At 33.2% G+C, this 26,230-nt stretch overlaps 1 protein-coding gene across 6 annotated transcripts in view; it reads right to left on the reverse strand.

Annotated features, from left to right (window-relative positions):
* The window catches only part of LOC128890814 (tyrosine kinase receptor Cad96Ca), a 42,100-nt gene extending 16,901 nt beyond the window's left edge, over nucleotides 1-25,199 (reverse strand). The window contains exons 1-2 of one of the 6 annotated variants that reach the window (XM_054150089.1): nucleotides 25,137-25,199; nucleotides 21,333-21,791 (exon numbers count right to left, since the gene is read on the reverse strand). In XM_054150089.1, coding sequence (XP_054006064.1) covers nucleotides 21,333-21,387 — 55 coding nt within the window. In that variant the 5' untranslated portion in view covers nucleotides 21,388-21,791; nucleotides 25,137-25,199. Of the gene's footprint in view, nucleotides 1-21,332; nucleotides 21,983-23,415; nucleotides 23,968-25,136 lie in introns of those variants that run through there. The other 5 variants (XM_054149834.1, XM_054150177.1, XM_054149744.1 and 2 more) reach the window with 5 other exon arrangements.
* Between the last annotated feature and the right edge of the window lie 1,031 nt (nucleotides 25,200-26,230).

Genomic DNA, 26,230 nt, shown 5'->3' on the forward strand with positions numbered 1-26,230 from the left:
TGCAACGATTTAGACTATATATCCATGTTCATGGTCGCCATTTTGAACACTTGTAGTGGCAGTAAGCAAATAAACGTCCAAGTATTCGAAAAGTACTCTGGGACAATTTATTTTCTATTGCAGTTGACTTTGGGTGACCTCGAATGACCTTTATAATAGGTCATTGTATTCGTCTTGAAACACTCTACCAAACTCTAAGTAAGAAACTATACCATTCTGTTTAAAAAAACAGAATTGACCTTCATATCTCCTTGACGGCTCCATCTATAGAAAAATTGGTAATACCAGATCATGAGCGCTCCGATACCAAGTAAGTTTGGTCTAATGCATTTTCTCCTATCTTCAAAAACAAGCGAGTTATTCTGGTGACCTGTTTAAAATGCCCCACCCGGTATACATATTGACTTTCTATGGTCAGCCAAGCTGTGAGCCTATTACTCGAGGACGTATATATACGCCCTTCGCGATCAAAAGGTTAATAATATTTGTATACTATTCTATGGGATAGTTGCATAGTATTATAAATATCCTTTTCTTTGTATGTACAATTTATAACTTTATCGAGAAGAAAGCATTTCTTAAATTTTTCTAAGCACTCTGTACATTTATATTTCAGATTTAATTTATAATCCTATTTTCCAAATTTTTATTTTCACTAGTAAGTTATGCAATTGTAAATTAAACCTCGAACATAAACCTACAGAATACTCTGATAAGTATTATAACAGATGCTTTTCCTTTAATATTGTTTAACACTAATTACGTCTTTGACATATTTTCCCAGATCGATTTTTGACGCGTCTTTTACGATCATTGCTTCGAGTAGCGACAGAAAACTTCAAAGATTATTTTGTTCCTAGATTGTAACATGGAAAGAAATAACATTTAACGAGCCACTTTATATTTTTACTAGTTCATTGAAAACGTAATATTGGTCCCCACAGTTTATGTATCTTCTCAAACTAATTTACGGGACTCCAGATAAAGTACATTCACTCGAAACATTTATTCACATCTTTGGTAATTTACGAATTATATAGACATAAATAAAATGAATGGGTTTGATATACTTAGGAAGAGTCGTTGGACGGCTTCGACCACGATGAAACAAAAAGAACGTAAGAAGATCGAGCTGGCACCGCCCAGGAAATGGTAGCTGCTCAATTAGAGTAACGCGAGGACGATTACACGAAGGACGTTGATTAGAATCTCGATGCGGGGAAAACTGTACACAGCATCGACGTGACTGGCAAATTCGCGTATTGCTCGAGGCTTCAATTATTAAAATTTATGGGCGTCATCCGACAACTTTCTTCACCGTGATAGTAGTCGAGAGAGATGCAAGATCTCGCGTTCATTTGCAAACGCTTATAACAGGCTCCAGGCCCGCTGGTGTTTGACATTAAGGAGTGAAAGATTAGACCTCGTGAGCTATCCAATTCCAATTTATGGTAATCGATGTTTAAAGATCGCGTATCGAGGACTATTCTGAAAGAGGACCTTCTCGTCGAAGGTGTTGGTTTTAAATTCTGGTTTTAACACTAAACCTACCACGGCCGGTCAAATGACCGTTTTCAAACTGTTGTGTACAGTTCTATTTACAATATATTAGGTGGACTGGAAAGTAATGTCGTTTTTTCAATTTGAAATACTTGTTTATTACTCACTAGCTCATTGATTTTTGTCGATCTGGCATTCAACATTTTTACACTAAATGGCAAAAGGCTGTTGATAATGAGGGCGATTACATAATTGATTAAAAAAAAGGAATTTATTACAAATTTGTTTGAATTTAATGTAAAATAAACGACGTTACTTTCCAGTCCACCTAATATAAATGATACTTCAATTGTTTCATGCATTATTCAATTAAGTATCGCGTGAAATATTTTTGCATTCGACTGAAAAAAGTCTCTTTAAGACTAATCATTTGTTTTATCACGGTAAAAGTATGAAGAATGAAACCTCGCTAGGTGCAGTGCTAATTCTTTGCGCAATAATACCAAGGTATGGTACATACATATTACCCTTCTTTTAGCCCATAATGCTTTCTTAGGAAGCCATTTAATCATCTTTGTAGAGTCAATTACTTGTTATTTAGCTCGAATATCGATTAATTCGTGAATATATATAAACTGTTGGACAAAATTAACGGAACACATTTTGAAATGTTCATAATTATGATAGTTTTCAACCGATTTCGGTGAAACTTCGTGAGGAGTAGTCTTCAAGTGTCTTCTGGGTGTGTGCAAAGTTGCATTGGCGAGGGTTGATGTGAAGGGGTTAATTCACCCCCTTATATATATATACTTGTTTATTTGGAAATTAACTTTAAATTAGAATTATAAATATATGAATATAAGTATATATATACTTATATTCATATATTTATAATTCTAATTTAAAGTTATATATATACTTATATTCATATATTTATAATTCTAATTTAAAGTTAATTTTCAAATTGTATTATTAGAATCTGTAGAATATTTAAAAAAGTCCTGCAAAAGAATGTTTCGAAATTCGAAAAATGGACCGAATTGCAGAAGCTTTCGTTGAACAGTACACAAAGCATATTTCGAGTTATATGTCGTCAAATATGCCAATTATATCGACAATGGGGACACACAAATATTGACTTGGATCTTTACTATGTAAACAAATAAAAATGCGTAAATTTTAAACTTCAAACGTGTTTTGGTTAATTAAAAAGAAATTTACAGGCATAATTTGAATATTACAGATACAACTTATCTCGCAAATAAAATGATATTCATTTTTAATACGATACTTTCACTCAATCTGAAATTCCTTTTAACTATAATCATATGCACGTTTCAGGAATATAAATCAGATTCCGAAGAGGTGAAACGGTTACTGCGTGAAACGTCTCAAAGCGAAACCAGTTGTGTAAGACCACTTTTTGCTGAAACTGAAATTTTACGCTAATTTTATGTCGTATTTTCGCACAATTTATAAACTAAGTAATTTGCGTATCTTGTAAATAACGTTTGAAAATCCTCTTTATTTCAAGTCGATTTCAAGATTTCGAAGAGGTACGCAACGAATGGAAAAAAGTATTCGCGCGTACGTATGCTTTTATTGCTTCATGGTCAACGAAATATTCGCACGCAAATGTTAAGCAACAGTGACACCTTTGACTAAACAAACTGTTTTAATATTTCATTTACATTCCATTAGTATCTACATTATTAATTATGAATTTCCACATTGTCAACATTTATTCTAGAAACCAGTTTGCGTTTATGCAAAAGAGTTTAACAATTTAAATTACTACTTTTTACTTATTAAACATTTTTTTTAAACCGTAAATCTAGTAGATATCAAAGGTTTTCTATTAAATTAATAATTGGTAGAGTTGTACGTTTTACATATCAATTTAACTATATTATGTATTATAATATATAGATAATAATTTTAATTTGATTAAAATTTGTATTGTACAATAAGATGCCCCCACAATGGCCAGCCTAAACGAAAAGAGAATGATCGAATGTGCAAAAATTAATTCGAATATTGAATACAATTATTTCGCGTTTGTAATTGTTTCCAAAAGACTCCATACTAATTATATTTTGTTAACCCTTTGAGTGCGAAGGGAGTATATATGCGCCCTCGAGAAATGAAGTCAGAAAAATGTTTGTATTCGTTATATCAATTTTTAATAAATATCAGCTTATAGGCGATAATGATTCGAAATTTTTTCATATTTACAGTTTATTCATAGGATGCTTAGTTTCTGAAAAAAATTGAAAAGCTCGAAGTTCGTTGCAATAATTAAATCTCAGAAATAAGATCTTCTAAGTTTTCAATTTTTATCTCTGAAACTAACCGCCGTATGAATAAACTCTAAATATAAAAAAGTTCCGTCTTATCATTCTTTATACGCTAATATTTTTTTAAAAATTCACACCTCTACGCTTCTCAGAATTTCCAGCAAAAATTGTCCCGCAGTCAAAGAGTTGAAAAACTAAATCCAAAAGTCCATTCTGAAAAATCCTTTATACCTGCGATTTATCACAAAAAAATTGAATGTTCTTAAGAATACACTCAAATATACATGTATATATTAAGTGTATATTAACCCTTTGCACTCGAGGCTTTTTTTTCTGATTTCTACCAGCAACTCGAGATGCTTTCTTAGCATCCTATTGCCACGAATGCTGAGATTATATTGACTTCGAAAATGAGATCTCTAATTTGAGGTTTGAGAATCAGGTCAACTTTGCCTCAACGACAATCATTTTATTGGCACTTCGAGTTCCAAAGAAATTAAACCTAAAAAAAACCTAGTGGTGACTGAGAGTCACCTCTCGAGTGCAAAGGGTTAAGTATAGTAAGTACATTTATTTGCACAGCAAAATGCTTCAGTAGCTACTTTGCCTCTCAACTTTTCTCAGTAAATGTATTCCAAGAAAATGTCGCGAGCGTGGACACGTTGGGGCAGGAATTTTCTTCGCGGAAAGAGAACCAGAATTATTGAAAGTTCTAATAACATTACGTTTTCTCCTTTTCACCCTCCCTCGCCCCTCTTTCTGTGCGGTAAATGGTAGCCATCATTCACGAGAATACCGCGTAACTGTATTCTCACGGTGCAGTGACTTCACTACCGCTATAGCGTTCGAAACACTGCTTGAAATAAAGAAGCAGTGCGCACCGCTGCTGTCGGTTCTGCATTGTAATGCACCGACCGCAATAACAGAAGCTACGCTGTAGTTTATCTTTATCGTTCATTTGTCTTGGTCGGTGCTGTTCAACCGATGAAATTTATCGCATCGTGGCTCGAAATCCCAAAAAGCTGGCACCAGTTTTACAAGGTGTAGCTTTTTAGACAAAAACACGGTTAAATAATAAAAATGCTTAATTAATTACTGAAATTGTAACGAAACCGTTTCATCGATCACACTTTGACTTCGAGGCGATTTCGCGTCATTTCCTTTAATTGCGATACATTGGAAGAAACATTCAGTTTTTGAAGAGTCGATATTGAAAGCTCTCTTTTTTATTCGTAATCAAAGAATTTTAATAAATTTTAAACTATCGAAAAATTAGTAGACTGATTTCTGTTTTTACTCAGCTCAGAAAATGGGAAACGACTCTGATTTCATAAATATTTTATGTATAAAGAAACTGCACTGATAAACAATGAAAAAGTAGTGAATTCCTTGACAGTTACATTATTAAATGAGCTCTAACGAAACTAAGAAAAGTCGCTCATTACCATTAACATTTGATGCGACTATACATATGTATATATGTATATATACAATCAAAAAGAAATTATGCTGTTTTCGAAACTACGCAATATTTTAACCCAACGTTCCAACCCATGTGCGCGTCATAGGCTTAACGATACTTTCAAGGAAGCATTTAACGGTTATCAATACTTCCGCGAAGTATCAAATGTCTATTGGTACTTTCGATAATGTGTCCCCATACTTGTTTGTTTCTATCAGGTCTTTTCAACCTTGTTTACCTGGTCCTTTTCAAAAACATGGTGATCATTTAAGATACAGGTCACAGTTACATATATTTGGCTAACAAAATGAAAAAATTCTTGTTATAAAAACTTTTCAATTTTGGAGGGGTAGTATTAGTAGTAATCTCTTTATTTCATTACCATCTCGATATAGAAACGGTTAGAGCCTTCTATTCGTACGATACACTTAATTACATTAACCTTGCTAAATTCTCCATGCTTATCAATTACTTAACAATTGGTATTCCTATTCCTACTACACAGTCTTTGTCGATAAATTTTCATTTTCTAATCTGAGGTCGTAACATAAAATTATTCTTTGGTCTTTTTTTCTTGCCTCTTTACTTGCCATCCACTTAATTATATTAACCTTATTCTAGTTGGAAATTTGTATCCTAAATTCTCCTTACTTATTAATTACTTAATAATTGGTATTCCTATTCCTACTACACAGTCTTTGTCGATAAATCTTCATTTTCTAATCTGAGGTCATAACTTAAAATTATATTCTTTTATTTATTCCTTCCATCCTCTTTGATATTTTTTCTTGCCTCTAGAATTATTTTCATCCACTTAACTCCGGTACCTTTCTCGTCTAAAATGATCTCTACTTCCATTTCTGTATTTCCTATCCCTTCACATTCGCTTATTAAATGTAGAATTTTTTCGCCTTCCTTTCCGCATATTCTGTACATCCGAAGAGGCAATATTACCATCTCCACAAAAAGTATCGCAAAGTCATGTAGTTTGAAATGTAAAAGTCAGCAATGTTCTTTAAAATAGGACGAGGTATTTTCATTGTCGTAATATTGTAGCTGATAAAAAGACAAATTCAAGCATGTATAATACGTTGACCTTCAGATGACCTTGCATGAAGAAACCTTCAAGGAAGTATACACTATTGAAAATGTTGTGCTCGCGTGAATTTATCCCGTGTAATCACTAACAAAGTTTAAAATAAATAAAATAAATTTCAAAAATAAAAGTAAATGAAAATAGAGTAAATTTGATAATTTACACGGTACGTTGAACTTACGATGTCTCCTCAGAGAGGACATCCGAGTGCAAAGGGTTGAAAAAACATTAACTCTTTGAGGAACATGATTACAAAAGAAAAAGAAAATTCAAGCTGCTCGGAAGAGTAGCGTCAACAACTTGCTAACGCGTTTTGACATTTCTGGTTCCACTTATTGTACTTTTAGCGTTAGTCCACAGTATTGCGACACGAATGAAAAACTTTAAATAAAATAGCAAAGTTAAGTAAAAGATGGGACAGTTTTTAACCCACCAAGCTTCACAGAGTTAATGGCTTCGATGACTCGGAAAAAAATGTCTATGGGAGGAAAAACATGACTACGTTTTCAGTGCAGTGATACTCAGGTGTTCTGTTTCTCACGTCACACCCTGTTCATCGTTTGAGAAACACTGACCTGGTAATTCGGATCATGATTTTCTAAATTCTGAATCATGCGGTCGGTTAGTCCACTTCGGGTTTTCCCTGCAACCTCATGAAAAGACTACGTTTCAGAGATCCGTGAAAAAAAGAGAGAAATTGAGCTCGGATAAAAGGTTGTCGGGATGACGTGTGGTCAACGAGCAACGCGCCCCGAACAAGACGGAGAAAGTGGGACGATGAAAGTGCGACCAAATGACTGGACTGACACTGTCTGTGTGTACGGACCGCTCGACGTCGAATCATGGCTTCTTCGCTGGCAAACCCAAGATCTACTTGTCGCCGGGGTTTCGCGAGTCAGGTGCCGCGTACGAATCGAGACCATTACCGAGACCGTCGTCGATCGATCTGTCCCACTTAGTTAATTGCAGACGAGGAAAATCGTCGGCGCGACGTTTCCTGAAACTGGACAATTACTACTCGAGGCGGCTTCCTAGGATGATTTTAAGGAAACGCCGAGGAACGCTTGCTACCTGACACACTTTCGTTTATTAACACCTTTAATGGAACTCGTCTTCGCAATGCACGAATCGCTTCAGCAAATTACAAATGGTATACGGTGTGGTTCACGATTATTTCTGAATACAAACTTAGCTAGGCTAGCAGAATAGAAGGGAACACGGTGAATAACGATGAACGGAATTGTTATTTTTACGTGGACAGTATAATTTTATTTACGAACTATACTTTATTTAGGGTATAATCTTATTGGTGAATACATTTTTATAAAAAAACATTGTAAATCTTTCTCGATCAGTGTTTTTATTTTATCCAAAGATTTAGAGAAGTCTTGATAACTGAAATTTTTGTATAATCCTATTGGCGAGTACATTTTTATAAAACAAATTGTACATCTTTTTCAGTCAGTGTTTTTATTTTATCCGAATATTTAGAGAAGCCTTGATAATTGAAATTTTTTTATAATCCTATTGGTGAGTACATTTTTATAAAACAAATTGTACATCTTTTTCAGTCAGTGTTTTTATTTTATCCGAAAATTTAGAGAAGTCTTGATAATTAATATTTTTGTTTAGATAAATTTATTACTAAACTGCAAATCTTTATGGCAAAATGAAATCATTGCCGATGTCGAACGTACCTACAAAAATTCAACTTAAATAGGAATTTATTTTATTTGGCGAATGTTATGATGTGAACATTACCTTCAATATTTTTTTATATTATTCCATACTGTGCTACTTATTGTTCATCTTTGGTGCTTGAAGTTTTGTTTGCAAACTTTAGTATATGTACTTATTGGTAGAATGTTTCTAGTGACACTGAAAGTATACTTTTATGGAAACATATATATTTAGAATACAATACATTCCATATTAAAATTTACAGAACTTATAATAAGTTCACTAGAATATACAATAATAATTGTAACGATATAAACTAATTTCACGTTCTTGAACTATATAAAATTGAATCCGAGAGTAAATAAAGTGAAAAATGGAATAAATTCGTATCGAAAAAATTATATTACACTGGTAAGGTACATAATTCACCACGACGTAAAAATAACTTTTTAACATACGCTGTAGACCCAAGTTTACATCACAGACTAGAGTCTCTGGAGAAAGTTGCTCGATCAAATGTCGTAGCCGAGCTTGGCGCTGTAATTTAATATCGTTTCGTTAAAATCAATTTATCGCTTTGCTGAAATTAGGCCTGCTTATCGAGTGAAAAACACTTTTCTCTTATATAAGGTGATTCGTAATTGTCTGTCGTAACCTCAAGCCACAAAACAGAAATTAAACGATAAATGAAATTAAATGTCTAGATTTTATGGAACGAAATTAACCAATCTGTAACTGTACGCTATTCTATAGTTCTGTTATTCATTAACTGGACAGTGATTTGTTGTATTAGGTGGACTGGAAAGTAATGTCGTCTCTGCGAATTTCAATACTTATTTATCGATCTGGCATTGAAAATTTTCGCACTAGATGGGAAAAGGCTGTTGATAACGAGGATGATTACATAATTGATTAAAAATAAATACAGGTTGTAAATTTATTTCTTTAAATTTAATGTGAAACAAACGACATTATTTTCTGGTTCCCCTAATATTTACAGGAACAGGGTCAGACCGCTACGAGATCTCAGCAAAAAGGCCTTTTAAGGTTTTAATTTTTATTTTTGAATCTAAACGTCCTATGAATAAACTTTAAATATAAAAAAGTTCCATCTTATCATTTCCTATAAGCCGATATTGTTTTAAATTCCACATCAATTAAGTCTTTTAGAATTTCCAGCAAAAATCGTCCCGCGGTCAAAGAGTTAAAGAGTCTCCTTAGTGCGACACTTGGAAACCTAGTTGATATTTGGGAATTTAGCACCATGGTATTATCACAAACAATCGACCAGAGAACTAATTATCACAATAAACTGTATAAAAGCAAATAATTATAATTTAGCGGTCTCTTTTATACCCATAGGTATCACAAGTAACTCACAATGCAAATGTAACTGCGAAAGTGAAAATATCAATCAAGTAGTGGGGCAATGCTGACTCTATGACTCCCAAAGATTGAAATTGTAATAATAATAAATTTACAACAAATAAAACTGCAACTTCTCCTAAATATAAAAATGCTAGTTGCTAAGCCTAATATTACAACGTACTCCTCACTTTCCTTTTTTTAAAAGAGTGCAATGTATAGATTTAAAGAAAAAAAGAAGTATCTGTACACCCAACACTGTTAACAGTAATGTATTTATGTTCTGCAGAAATAAACCTCCATGAGGTTTTAAATGTGTAATAAAAAATATGTTGGTAATTTTTGTAAAGAAAATTAGAAAGTATATCAATTTCAAACTATGTCTGTATATAAATACATTTTGAACGTATATTCCTAAATTTTGTCAAGTAAAAGTATTTGTTATATTTATACAACCACAGTGCGAAACGTATACTTGCTCGTGAGTATGTATAACGTTACAAGACACATATAGCCACGGCAAGTTCCACTCAAGGCAGTCCGATGAAAAGATTTCAAGGTTTTTACATAGTCGATCGTCGAAGGCATAGCTTTTTTAGTAATTTTATTCGTTAACACGACAGAAACAAACGTTCGATTTGTGAAATTTACGAAATACCTTAATATTCTAATATCAAGTAAAAAATATTGCCATAAGAGTAGTAAAAATCCATATACGTTTTTTATATATATATTTATATATGATCCTAATTCAATAACAATACCTTCTAAACGATTTGTTCATCATAGAATTCAGTATTCAACAATGATTCATTTATAATAGATATATATTATATATAAATAGCTATTACATATATATTTATATACGAGTCTTGGTAATTACAGAGAAATATTTTAGCTGAATAATATATTGTAGTCAGAAATACTGTAACGTTGAGCATTAAAATTATTATACATATACATCGATTATTGCGTTGGTACTAATATGGCATTTAGTTAACAACAAAATGAAAGAACTAAAGAATTAAATTTATTACATGTATATTGTGTAAATAAGCTGGAATATACAAGACACGAAGTGGAATGTTCCAAGAAATCGAACGCCTGTATAACTGCACTACGCCGAGCATCTTTCTCGGTGACATCAATACTCACATAGGAAAGACCATCTTACGCGAGCTGCTATGCGCTGCGAGCGTAGCGCGTTTGTATCACATTTCGACAAAGTACTGTTTAATTGATACTTTTTACATGGAGAAGATAAAGATATACTCGTACAATTTTTTACTTTTGCAAAATAAAATAATTTGTCTTTCGTATTCGTTTAAAAAGGAGTTATTTTTAGTTTGCAGTTTCATACTATGAATACCTTTTCCTTTTAATGTAATTAGTAGACTGCGGATGTTTATGCATTTCTAACAAGTGAATATATGGTAAAATCTATGAGAATGTGCGAACATGTATAAAATATTATACAATAATATACATGTTAGACTGTTTATAAGGTAGGACATAATTTCATTTAAATTTGAATTCCTTTTCTGTATCTGTACAAATTTGAATTTGCATAAACAGCCGCAGTTTAGTAATTAGTAGACTGCGGATCTTTATGCAAAATAAAATCTTAGCGAACGTGCCTACAAAAATTGAACCTAAATAGGAATTTATTTTACTTTGCAAATATTATAACGCGAACTCTACTTTCAACCTTTTCTATATTCTTGCATATTGTTTGCATTTTGTAGTTTCTTGCACATTCAAATTTCCTACAAATGCATAAAGAACCGCAGTCTAGTAATAAGATTATCTTATATATATTTGTATTATTGTAGACAACCACGAACAGTTAGTAAAAAACATTAAACATAAGCATTGAATTATTCATTGTCACAGTGTTTAATACAACTAGCTTCTATCATAATAGATATCACAATGTATAATTTTATAAAAAATGTTATACAACTTGTTGCGTTATCCATAAATGCCGGTGCAAAGTTTCAATTTAATTCTTGAAATAGTTTATGAATTCATAAAGTCTTGAAAGTGTTTAAAAGTTAAGAGGAATCGTAAGAAGGTCACATCAAAGTATTTATTGTATTATATTGACTAAAGGTGAGTTTATAAGACAAGAGAAAATATTGTCTCGTAAATTTTATATTGATTTATGAAAAATTATTCAAGTTAGATTAACACATAGCACAATAACTACAAAACCGTAAGAGTTTGTTTACATTCTTGATAAGTTTAATTATGTAAAAAATTATAAAATTGGAAAAATAACGAAATCATAAAGTATTTTCGAGAGTGGGTCAGATCGCTTAGGTGCGCCGCCGACCGACGAGTTTCAACGCGTTTTCCTCGAAATCATGTTTCTCGGGACTATCGACGCGACTCGGGAATTACTGAACCGACCGATTTAAAGTTTCACGTGCACGTGAAGCAGATGTACAGCTCCTGGAACATTTAAGACGATATCATTGAATTTTCTACGTTGCTAACTGTCTCCAAGATCGAAAAACATGATACAACGTTGAATCAGAACCAACAGAATCCACAAATTTCACAAATACATTAATAATTTATTTCTTTCATTCGTGAAACGAACTCGAATCGTGACGACGATAAAAGGAAGTCTCTCTGCTTAGGCAACGAATGTGTTACTGTTTGGAACAATTGAAATATCGATTAAAATAGCTACGTGAACTGGCTCCCGCCTTTTCAAAAATTAATTTTTTTTACTTGCTACTTGATTGTACCACCAATAGTTTCGTTTATACCTTTATCAATATAAATAAAAAATATTTAAAAAAGGGCCAGCATCCGACATTGAGATTTTTAAAATCTGTTTCTTCCCTGTTGTTTAGAACCGTTTGTACCTGTTTGTATCGCTTTTCGTTTCGTTTGTACTTAAGTAGTTTTAATTTTACAATTCAACCGTTTTTTACCAATTAACCGAAAAACCAGATTTCAAAAATCTCAATGTCAGGTGCTGACCATGTTTTTAATTTTTTTTATTTATTTATTGATGAAGGTGCAAACGATACTATCGATGGTACAAGTAAGTACAAACGAAATACTATCATTTTCTGTAAAAGAAAATTAATTTTTGAAAAGTCGGGTGCGAGGTTCACATAGCTGATTAAAATGCCTCAAAAAAAGTTCAGACAACGCCACGCATTCTATTCCTCACATTTTCTATTAAAAAATTCGAATAATCGCCTTTTAGATAGGTGTATCTATTGTGTACGCACCTGCGAACAAATGTTTCGCCGTTACACAAAATGAATGGAAGGACGGTATTCGCGCGAACGTGCGTTAATCGATAGATAATACAGGAATGTGTTCCGGGTACGACTTTTCTGCACTTTTCACGGTATTTCTAGCTGGCATTGCAACGGTTTTCTTTCGCAAAAGAAGACACACGCGGTTCTCTCCACTGCAAGGAATTCGAGCGGAAAAATGGTCGGCGAGGCTGTATGATGAAATAAAATAGTAACGAGGCCGAACACTCACCGAACGAATTAGCGTTTAAAACAGCGAACCGCATAACCGGGTCGCCAGACACCAAACAAGAACTCGTATCCAACCTTCACCGATAATCGCGTCTGTGTCTCGGTCGAAATACAGTGTCGTCGAAAAGTTTTAAATCCGCTCGGGCTTTTAAAGAAATTTCTACGCACATATTTTTACTTCAATAAAAATACTGGAGTTTAAAGGAAGAGGCTCTAGGATATTGTGTCTTTTTTTTTTAAATAATAAAATATGTCTGTTAGCGTAGTTATGATGGAGATATAAATCATCTTTCATGTTTAATAGTTTAAAAATTGGTGTAAAAGTTTGTGTAAAAATGGGAGGTATTCCATATCATTCGTGTTTGATTAAAAAATTAAATCTTCTACAAATCTCTTATCTTATATAAATGAGTATACTTTTCATTACAGACAATTGTTTAAAACATCTCGTAAACTAATCATTATTTTTTACCACTTTATTATCCTTACATTTTTTTTTATGTAGAATGACGAAAGGGATCATTGTATGTACAAAAAATATGCATCTCTATTGCAACTATCGGTTGCACATGCACCACTTCATTTATAAGAAAAACATATTTATATATTTTATACATAATATAATGATATAGTATTATATTTTTATATAAATGATCTATACATTAAATATTTATATTATAACGTATGTAGTGCACTTTGAACCATTCATCTTTTCCCTTTGACATTTTTCTCTAAATGTACCGATAATGAAGCTATGGTTTGTTACACTTACTTGACCCACCCTGTATGCTATATAAAGAAATATATCTATCGTACTACACACTTACAGACGAAACTCTTTACCTTTCTTAATTGTGGCATCTTTACCCTTTTCGTTCGAAATATTGCTTAACCCTGCTCCGTACATTCCTGACATTTTTTCGTTTGAACCAAAAATGCGACAGTTAAGGAACATGATGTTGAAATAACGGTGATGCAGCGTAAAATCCAGTTCAAGACAAACATGCAACGGGTTGATGATAAAACGTGCAATACAACCTGAAGAGAACAAGTAACTCTGCTTTTCTTAATTAAGAAAAAGGGTACAAAATTTACATTTGAATTTGTATGAGGATTTAGATGTTTATTCTGCCGCTAAGAAAAATTATTACCCCGGAGGCTTATTTGTCATATTAATTATCAAAGTTTATAGTATTCCTTCATGCCTTGAGAAACTTTTGTTGCAGTCGGTCAAGTTGCAGCAATTTCATATTTTAAAGAACTTTTAAGTGTTTAATTTTTATTTTTGAAAGTAAACGTTGGATGAATAAACTGAAAATACAAGAAAGATTCGCCTTGTCATTCTCTATAAGGTAATACTTTTTAAAAATTCGACTGCTTAGAATTTCCAGTAAAAATTGTTCTTCAGCCAAAGGGTTAATATTGATAATTAATTGTAAGGCTCATTGGCACAAATACTTCTAGTGTTATATTAGGTAAACTGGAAAGTAATATCGTTTCTGCAAATCTCTTCAAATATTCATTTCAGTTTAATGCAAAAGAAATGACATTTCGTTTTGGTCCCTCTAATATGGAGACGTATAAGGACGTATAGAAATATTAGGGTAGAAATTAATTTTATGCCATTATATTCATACATTTATGACTCTAGTTTAAGTAGCAATATTTATTTGTCATTATTTGTCTTCATTATGTTAGAGTAGCACCTTTATGAGTCCACAAGGTAATCTCCATTACAATGGATTTAAATGCATAACTTATGTAAATCTCAATCTGATGGTTATTGCAATCTTACGACAATCTTCGACAATATTCATTTATATGTAACAAGCATAGTGGTCATCAAACATCGTCTTTTCTCATTTTTCTAACGAATTATACGTGTGCTTGAAAATGATTAAACGTAGAAATTAATTATGTGCCTTTTTACATTCGATCATTTATGATTGTAGTCTAAATAGAAATATTAACTCGCAATTTTCTTTTCTCAACTATACGTGCTCTCTTGGAATGTGTAAATATGTTTTAGTAACATATTCACGAAATATTAGGGAGACCAGAAAGTAATATCGTTTCTGCGAATGTCAATACTTGTTTATCATTTATCATCTCACATGTACCAATTGATTTTTATCGATCAGTTATTGAAAATTTTCACACTAAATGGTAAAAGGTTGTTGATAACGAGAACGATTACATAAACGATTAAAAATAAAAACATATTACAAATTTATTTGTTTGAATTAAATGTGAAAGCAACGACATTACTTTCTGTAAGGTTTTTCTATGTATCAGTATGTATTGTACATGAGCAGAGTGCGAGATGGACCGCACTCGGGTTCACATCGTGGGTTCGTTACGAACATGTATAATAGTTTATTCAAATATATCTTTACTTTTATATATATTCAACCCTATGCATATTTATTCATTTAACTAACCAACACTTTCTGGTCCCCTAATAATTTTTCTTATTGTTAGCCATGAAATAATCATCTAAATCGTCATATGAATTCATAAACATAGACGTGACGTTTCCTTGTCAGTCTTAGCCAAACGATTGGGTTAAAGATCGACTGGAAGTGAAGAAATGATAAGCGAAGAGTAGCAGCTTGCGGGACTACGTGCTGTTGAAACGAACAATGAAACGACGCTCCCATCGTGCGAAGTAAACGATGAGAAGGCACGTATGATTGAAGTGAAACGAACTTTGAAACACGAACACGCGCGTTAATGCATTAGGTTGCAGTGTGGCGTATGCAGTTTCTTTGACGAAAAGCACCGTTGCGACACGCAAACGCGTATGCCGCAGAATATCGTCGAGAATCCGTTCCCCAGATATGCTCGTATATCTATTAACGCCGCTTTAGAACGTGTAAATTTCTTTGGTCCACCGCGTGTTCCTCGCGTTTATCCAACGATCAGCCGTACATATACGCTCGTTGGCCATTCGCAGTCGTGCATCTCCGTAATCGTGTTGCAACTGTTATCGGCTATCGAATAACCAACTCTCTTCTTGCGCAGAATAGATCTACGCTGACCTCCACTCCAGACTCAGTCCCACGAACTACTGGGTCAGACGAATTCTACGTAGCGGGGTCCAAAAGTAGTCGACCTGACCTAAACTCGTGTGTACGCGCAACTACCAATCAGACAACAAGTAACGAGTTATTTTTTTTCAAGTAACGAATGACTTTATAATCGAAAATATTGACAATATAAATGTTAAGTTGTAAGTTTTATTTAAGCGTAAAATTATATTCTCCGGCGTCGACAGTTAACCCTTTGCACTCGAGGCCTTTTTTTATGGTATCTGCCAGCAACTCGAGATGTTTTTTAGCATTCTATTGCCATGAATTCTAAACTATCTAGATTTGAGGATAAGGTCACCTTTACCTCACCGACAATCATTTTATTGACACTTCGAGCTCCAAAGAAATTAAACTTAAAGAAACATTAGGTATTGTAGATTTACTGCGTGAAACCTAATAGTGACTGAGAGTCACCTCTCGAGTGCAAAGGGTTAAGGGTAATTCTGGTCCAAAATGTAAGCGTTTAGATTTTACAAAATTTGACGACTAGATGTCGCACGGTCACTTTTACCGTTTTCCGCTAGCCTTTTACAAACAATAGAGTTACCGTTTTCCTTCTCAGCCGACTCCTCCAATCCTGTAATTGAATATTTAAACCAATCGCGAACAAATTTCCATTTCCACTCGACTATTTTTTCCACCACCTTCGAGTCCTCGAGGGTGACATTTTTCAAGGCGAGAGGCAGATACAAGTCTACCGTCATATTTTGTCAGCTACAACATAACGTTAACGAAAATATATCATTCCATTTAGAAAAACATCATTGACCTTGAAATTTTATAAAAAAAAGACCTTGAACATTTTTTCCCTTACACCGTTACATGTGGCCCTTCAAATAGTGTAACTTTGACCTAAGAAATTTGTTTGTACAACGAAATGTAACGGAGATATTTAGGTGTTCTGTTTCTTCGAACTCACCCTGTATATTTAAGTAGTGGCAAGTAAAGAGGGGAAAAAAAGACCAAAGACGATGGAAGGAATAAATAAAAGAATATAATTTTAAGTTATGACCTCAGATTAGAAAATGAAGATTTATCGACAAAGACTGTGTAGTAGGAATAGGAATACCAATTGTTAAGTAATTGTTAAGCGAGGAGAATTTTGAATACAAATTATCAACTAGAATAAGGTTAATGGAATTAAGTGTATTGCACAAAATAGGAACCGCTAACCCTTTTTATATCGAGATAATAATAAAATAGATTACTACTATTACTACTACTGTTAAAAACTGATAACTGATTAATTATTTCAATAAAAACACCTATCCGAATACTAACAACGTCAGTAGTTGTAATTCATCCATGAACTATTCCATGTTTAGGAATAAAAATAGATGCAACACCAGGACGAATTAATCAAATAACTCTATTCGGAGTACGTCCAGGGATTTATTTTGGACAATGCTCCGAAATTTGTGAAACTAATCACAGATTTATACCTATCATACTAGACAGTCGAGTTGTTTTTTATTTGAAATTTTAAAGAAAGAAATAATCCCCAGAATAACGTGCAACAAAAAGAATTTATTTCAAGTAATCTTTAGAGCATATTAATTTTGAACAAAACTCTTTCTTCAAAAGGTCATCCGTAAGAGATACTTGTCTGTAATATACGTTGAAGTATATTCTCTTCTCTCAGCGTAGTCTCGCCCGTTTAACTGTAGCCACGTGTACTTTCATTTAGAAAGTCGGATATATACGATACCATTTGTGTTCCATTAGAAACACTAAATCATTATTTAGAAAATCTTTTATTTAATATTTTTGATACTCGGAGACCAGAAATAATAGTCGCGATAGAAACGATTGCCAAATCATAGATTTTATGTAACTAAAATTAAATCGCGATTCAAACAACTTTCTCCTAGAACCTTTACCACACAGGAACACTAAACTCGTTCGCAAATGAATTCAACTAGACGTTCGTCGTCGAGATTAGAAAATCGGTATTTGTGTATTCGTAAATCGCATGCTTGAATTCCACGGCGTGTTAACGCATTAAAATTAATTTGCTCCACGCGTTATCGATCTCCTTTCTATCTTATTAAACCATATGGCAGCGCGTTCGACACGCTTAACAGTAATTTTTGCGACCATGTTCTCTGCCACATCAACGTCGAAGAGAAAGGAATCGTTCGAGCAAGCGGAATCTGTTGTATCGAAGGCGGCAGCTTAATGCAATATTAGAGGAATGTCGTGTAGGTGCGACACGCGATATATATGTATATGGAACGAACTCAGCAGGTGATAGGAAAAGTTTGATTCCAACGATAAGTAATAAATAAAATTATCTCACAGTGATTTACTCTCATTCGATTGACCAGTGAAGGTTTTGTTTCTTTCATCGTAAAATATTACAAGTGCAACCAATTCTGTTTTTATACGGGCTTGATTTAACACAGTTTAAATACAAAAATTCAATTTCTTGTTTTAACGACTTCATTTAGCACGGTTAACAAAAATTTTGATTCAAATTATAGAATTTCTGTTGTATTTTGTTAAAGGTTCTTTATAAATATATTACGGATAAATAGAATGTAATCAATATCCATAATAGATTAATACATAAAATAGTCATATTCATCGATAAATTGAATCTAAATTGAAGAATTTACACCTCAATAATTGTTTATAAGTAAAACTCATTCTTTTTACTTTCTTACTAATTATCTGTTTATTACGTCAAGAACACTTGTATCTCCAATTATTTAGAAAATAACATTAGAGAGTGAAACTTCAGGAGGCAGGTTGGAACTTTAACTTGATTTTAAAAAATTGAATTTTCACGGTTTATTAACGAAATGTCTTTGAACTTATCTAGTATTATTATTATGACATGAATAAGTTTTCTTATAATATAATAGTATTTCACGAAGACAGTCACTGTTTCTTTTATAATAATAATGCTTTTTTATTATTCTCTGGCGATCAACACTTTTTAAAACACTTAGCAGTAAACTGGTCGTCGTTTTTAGCAACTTTAACTTATTCTATGAACCTTTGCTATAAATTTGTTACTTATTTAGTTACGTTTACTGATTTATTAAAATTACACGATATTAATAAATTTTCTATTGTATTTTTTAAATTGCCCTGCAGTGTATTTTCGACAGCCATTCAACTTATGTTTCTACATTCTGATTTCGCGCATGTCTGAAGAATGCATCGGAAGAAGTCTACTCGACGCTTTCTCCGGGATATATTAGAAAGTATAGGCTTCAAGACATTGGCTAAAAAACCACAAATACGATTAAATACCACAAATTGCACGGAAAATAACTTACAAAACTTCGTTTCACTATGTTATCCTCAATCCTTATTCCTTGCTTCATACTCTACAGAAAAGGTCATAATTTAATAAACAAAGATATTTATCAAAGGGTTCATAATATTTTGTTACCATTGTCTGAAGCATAATATAATAGTATAATAGTAATCTCTTTATTTCATTATAATTTCGATGTAGAAAGGGTTTAGTCTCCTAATCATACGATACACTTTGTACTCGAGAACTTTTTTTCTGGAGTCTACCAGCAACTCGAAATGCTTTCTTAGTATTCTATCGCCACGAATTCTAAGCTTAGATTCACATCGAAGATGTAACCCGATTCGTGATCCCAAACTAATTTGAGATTTGAGAATCAGGTCACCTTCACCTCACCGAAAATCATTTTATTAACCGACTTCGAAGAGGAGGAGGTTACTCAATTCGACATGTATATATTTTTTTTTTTTGACACTTCAAGTTCCACAAAAATCAAACCTAAAAAAACATTATTGCTGGTAGATTTGCTACGTGAAAACTAGTGGTGACTAAGAGTCACTTCTCGAATGCAAAGGGTATCCTAAATTCCCCTTGCTTATTAATTACTTTTCAATTGGTATACTTATTCCTACTACACAGCTTTTGTCAACAAATTTGAAATTTCTAATCTGAGGTCGTAACTTAAAATTATATTCTTTCATTTATTCCTTCTATTCAATGCGAAATATACATAGTAAGAAAGGTTCTCCATATGGAAGTCAACCAATCCTACTTCTTTCCTTTCGTCTGATCTTTTTAAACGCGAAATCATTGTCGAGATTGGCGCCTTTCTAAATAAGGAAGAACAACGCTCTAAAGAAAAAACATCAGACGATTTCTAAAACGCATGCTCTCGGTAAAGTATTATTTCACTCCAATTCGTGCAAAGAATTTCTACTCAGGGAAGTCGAAAATTCTCATCTAGATAACACATCTTGAATAACGAACAAACGACGAACAACTTGCGATCCGTTACTTACTCGATGTGAAATTACATTCGGATTATGTTTCACATTGAACGAATAACGACTTGCTGAAATGATTTCTCAATCGAATAAACGTTGCAAATAAATCGATACACAAGATTCCTGTTGTTCAAAAAGTTCGTGTCAATTTTTAAGAAAAACTCAAAGGCACATTTAAATATTGATATATATTTATTGAATTATATAGGTACCATCTTGTTCCACAACTTTCCACCTTTTAATTATATTCAGGCCTGTACCACCTACCAAAAATCTACATGGACTTTCCAGACAACCCAATGTTATTCCAATAAAATTCTGTTTATCTCTGTTCCCAGATAAATTAACACTAATTAACACTTCTACTGCGATGGAACTAATGAGTAGTTTTAAAGACATTTTGTTCAATTAAATGTAAAAATATTTTACGTGGTATTAAATTGAATAATGCACGAAACAATTGTATATAATTCATGTAATTGCATAGAAGAACCGTATACAAAAATTTGAAAACGGTCATTTGACCGGTTGTAGTAGGTTTTGTGTTAAACTTTTTGATGGACAAGTCGGTCATGTTGGATCCACCCAATTTGATTTTTTAAATTTTTATATCAAATTCGTAATCAGCGTTCAAAAAAAATCTGTATACAAAATTTCATGCAAATCTGAAAACTTCTTTAACTTTGGCCATGTTTTGGGATGTTTCCAATACTTCACTGTATGTCTTTTGTTTCGTGTTATTAACACATTCACGCTGTCGTGAATTCGCGTTACTTCAAATTTTATTTCTGTTTATGAAAAAATTATGAAAATCTTTTTATTTTATACGCTACATATTTACAACATTGATATTTCAAAACATATCTATAGTAATCTTTATTTTCGCCCTAACAATAGAAATTGAATAGAAATCCGATGTCCAGCTTCAGAATTTTATTATTTTCGTCAGGTCTCGATATTAGAAACGTAAAATGTCTGTCGGTCGCGAATGTGTTAAAAACTCTACTATTTGGAAAACCCCATTACATACAGAATTGCGTCAGTAAAACAACTTACCAACTCCTATCCACAGGCCCAGCGCCGCAATAACGATGGTCGATCTGGCGAACATTGCGCTACATTGGTCTACGATACACGAAATGTCAATGTAACAGCATTCGATCCGCTGATACGTGATTCGATACGCTCGAATCGCGCCACGCTAATCCAACTTCGAGAATGAGTTCCAGCGATGACATTTATCGAACTGTCACACTTCGATCACTTTTATGCAAACAGAAAACACACATCTGTCATTAATCCAGCAACGAACGAGTCTGTTGTTCGATTCACGCAGATCCTGTTCGTTCTTCATATCCAACGTCGCAATCGGGAAACAATCGTTGAATAATCGCAGCCGAACACAATCGTCGAATCTTGAAAATTAAGGCCGTATGGGAACGAAGTTTCACGAATGATTTTTACAGGTTAAACCGCGAACTTCTTTGCGTGAGTGCGCGTGCGCGATGGATCTCTCTGTAAAGAACCAATGGTACATAAACTCGTGATAAATTCAAAAATCTGTACGAAAAGAACAAGGGGTAATTGTCGTTGCAATTTTCTGAGCTAAATCAGGTAATACTTCCACATTTTAAAAAATATATATTCTGTGACTTTTCTGTAATTTGACGAGAGAATTTAAACGATCTTTGTTCTTTATATTGAAAACTTCTGACACGATTTTTTTTGTTTTGGTACTTGTTTTCTATTATAATCGGACTATTATATTATTCTATTATAATCTTCTACAATAATAATATAATAATTATAGAATAATAAATTATAGAATACAAAATAATCTTCTATAATAATTATAAATAAATAAATATAATAATTCTTTTTTTCTCTTTATCATCTTAATTGCAAATCTAAGTTCAAATGTAATTATTATTTTTATCTTTATCTTTGTGTTTATGATATGTATTATTCCTGTCTACTAAAGGTGATTTAAATTCATGAACAAGATTTTCAATTACGAATATGGATATTATTTTTATCTTTATCTTTGTGTTTATGATATGTATTATTCCTGTCTACTAAAGGTGATTTAAATTCATGAACAAGATTTTCAATTACGAATATGGATAAAATCAAATTCAAGAACGAATTGAAAGATGAGAATCTAATCTCTAAAATCTGATCTCGAGAAATCTCACTGTGACAAGATGTTAAACACTATGTGTATAAAAGCCACTGTCAATATTAACACAATTTTTCAACGTCGAGATAATGGGAAGTTTTAATCGATTAACACGTTGATCGCCGCGTCATCCAGATCTAGGTGACGGCAATGTTTACTCGGGGGCCCCCCAATCTTCGTTCGGTTACGTAGAATTTTACAAGTAATTTACAAGAATCTTACTCGTAATGCAAGAATTCAATGACATTCGCACGTGTTAACATAACGTATACAAAATAATTAAATTTAATTTCGAAATTAAAAATACTTGATACACATTATAAGACTAGAACAATGTGTTCCAGTCTTTTTTACATGTATTGCTCGAATTTATTAAATGAAAAATAAAGATCTATCGCGATATATAAAGCAGGAAACGGACTAAAAATTAAATGCGGATAAAATAATATAAGTATATTCAATTATATTACAATGCAATAAAATTTTCCAAGTGCGCTACGAAATTTAAAAAAGAGAAACTAATCCTGTTTTTAGAAAAGAAAACTCATTCCCCTTTTACTCGATCAAACATTAAGAATTTCATTTGGGTGCTTTTTGGATTTCGATTAGAGATGAATATCCAAAGTTATCCAAAAGGATAATAAATATCTCACTTATATTTTATATCGGCTGTGAAAATTGTGTGCATAACATATGTGCAATATAAATATGAACAAACAAGATGGTCAATCTTATTTTGCGTTCTATTTATTTAATCTAGAAATCTCTTCTTCTATTGTATACCACGAGAGTAAAAATATTGAGAAACACTGGTATAAACACGAGAAGATTAATTACAAACGCGTATACTGTTCGTCCGTCACACCGCGATGATGCTGGAAGCTCGCTGGCCGAGCGACGTGTTAAACTTTTCGAAATATAATATAATATAATATAAACTTCCTCTGCTATCGTCCTTACCCGAAATTTATCTTAGAAATAATGATTTGCAAACCACTTAATCAGACTGACCACAATTTGAAAACACTCGCGGTGGACAGTTTTACTTGGCAAGTTGGGATCCAAACAACGTATCCGTTGACCGGTTGGAAGACGCGAAGTAGCCACCGACTTTCTCTCGAGTTGGATAATTAACCGGCACAGGTTTTTAGAGCGACGACACTCTGTGGCGAAACACCTATTACGAATGCGACTGGCGAGCCGCCACTGCCGTGAATTTTGTGAATCGCGTTCAATTTCTCGGCCCCGATCGCCACCGTGCTCGGCTTCGGAGTCGCTTTCAAGCTCATCACGATCTCTCCGTTCCCTTCTGCTCCTGTCAATCGATATTTCGATTTTCACTGGCTCCGAGAAAACTGACACAGTCTGACAGCTTCGCGACCGATCACGTTTTTTAAGATACGCCGTCGAGAAAACGTGTACGTGCACCGATCTCGCACATCGTCCAACGAAATCTAATCGCGCCTCGGTGTATCTCGATCCCGCACAACGCTGCTCGCGAACCAACCACCGACTCTACCTGCGTCGCGACGCGATCTGTTCACGAGCTCTCCGCGGCAACCATGCCGATCAAACAGAAAGAACGTGCGCCATTGGCGTACCCTCGACGTACCTTGACGAATAGTTGAATGGACATTCGTTTCTCTCATTTCTTTTAAGGGGGCATTTCATTGTGAACGAACAAAAAAAGCATATTTTCACTAATTTTTTTCTCAGGAACTATTGCACAAAATCGAATAATTGTAATTTCCTCTTAAAGGTATGATTAAGGAAAGTAAATAAAAAATTTCTTTTTGGTAAAAAATATTTCGTCATTTATTTACAAAATAATATGTATGTGTACAAAAGAAAAAAGTTATCCGCTGGCGCAGATGATTTTGGCTCTCTTGGTAATCTGAAACAGAAAATCGAAAAAGTTTATTAAACTATGTCGTCACACCTATGGTCGGAACCACCAAGTAGTTGATATTTTGATTTTTACTTACAATTTCACCTGATTTACGGTTCAAAAAAGTGCTTTTTTTCTCTCTTTCACAAGAAATGCTGCCATTTTGTTTATTTTCGATGCAATAAATAAGTGGAGGTTCTGACCATAGGTGTGACGACATATGTAGTTTAATAAACTTTTTCGATTTTCTGTTTCAGATTACCAGAAGAGTCAAAATCACCTGCGCCAGCGGATAACTTTTTTTTTGCACACATGCATATTATTTTGTAAATAAATGTCGAAATATTTTTTACCAAAAAAAAATTTTTTATTTACTTTCCTTAATCATACCTTTAAGAGAAAATTACAATTATTCAATTTTGTGTAATAGTTCCTGAGAAAAAAATTAGTGAAAATATGCTTTTTTTGTTCGTTCACAATGAAATGCCCCCTTAAGGGGGTCCACCTGTGTAACGTTTAATTTTCAAGGCAATTTTCAAGAATTTTTTGTAGGAAAAGTACTAGTGCAATTAATGGAATTACACGAATAGCTTTGGAATTTGGTTTTACAACTACGTGTGCTCCCTTGAAATGTGTGACTAAGGGAGGATTAGATGTTGTATAGTTTCTTTTTATATAAATAAAAGGTGAGTTTATATTAGTAAGGCACAGAGTGTACTCCGTTATTAGCGTGATACACGAACTTCATCGAAATTCAAGTATTTTATTTAAATCTATTTTCTTTGACACTTACCTTTCAGGATTATTTTTTTTAACTCTTCAGTGAATCGTTATATCGTTGTTCTTAATTGTCGATGTCTTCTAACTACACGAGCAGAGGAATTTGAGGAACTAATGAACGAAAGGATATTTTTAAATTCAGTTTCGTTTTATATCGAGGCTCTTTTCTCACCAAAGCGCGATTTTCTCTTTCCTCTACTAACTGTAACGAGTTTATTATTTAACTACGCCGATCAAACAGAAAGCCGCACCTTTGCTTCGAGTGCCCTTGACGAATAGCTGAATGAATATTCATTTCTCTCGTTCCCTTTAATCGTTACATCCTTGTTCTTAGTCATCTATATCATCTATAGACTGCGGATCTTTATGCATTTATAGGAAATTTGAATATGAAAGAAACTACAAAATGCAAACAATACGTAAGAATATAAAAAAGATTGAAAGTAAAGTTCATGTTATAATATTTGCAGATTAAAATAAATTCCTAGTTAGGTTCAATTTTTGTAGGCACGTTCGCGAAGATTTTATATTACATAAAGTTCCGCAGTCTAGTCATCTATCTACACGAACGGAGGAATTTCAGAAACTAACGAACGAGAGGATATTTTTAAATTCAGTTTCGTTTTATGTCGAGACTCTTTTCTCACCAAAGCGTGTTTTTCTCTTCTTTCTACTAACTGTAACGAATTTATTATTTAACTCTTTGAAGCACACGATTATAAAACAAAAATTAAATTCAAGCTGCACAGAAGAACAGTGTCAACAACTTACTAACGTGTTTTGACTTGTATACATTTCTGATTCCACTTATCGTACTTTTGTCGTTAGTTCGTTGTATTGCCACATGAATGAAAAACTTTAAATAAAATAGTAAAGCTAAGCAAAAGGTGGGACAGATTTTTACCCACCTAACTTCAAAGAGTTAACCATGACGATCAAACAGAAAGAACGTGCCCCATTGGCGTAGACTCTGCGCTCGTCGACACACCTTCGCTTCAAGTGCCCTTGTCGAATAGCTGAATTAACATTCATTTCTCTCATTCCCTTTGATCGCTACATCGTTGTTCTTAATCGTCGTTGTCTTCCAACTACACGAGTAGAGGAACT

The sequence above is a fragment of the Hylaeus anthracinus genome, unplaced genomic scaffold (assembly GCF_026225885.1).
Source record: "Hylaeus anthracinus isolate JK02 unplaced genomic scaffold, UHH_iyHylAnth1.0_haploid 0, whole genome shotgun sequence".
Taxonomy (NCBI): Eukaryota; Metazoa; Arthropoda; class Insecta; order Hymenoptera; family Colletidae; genus Hylaeus; species Hylaeus anthracinus.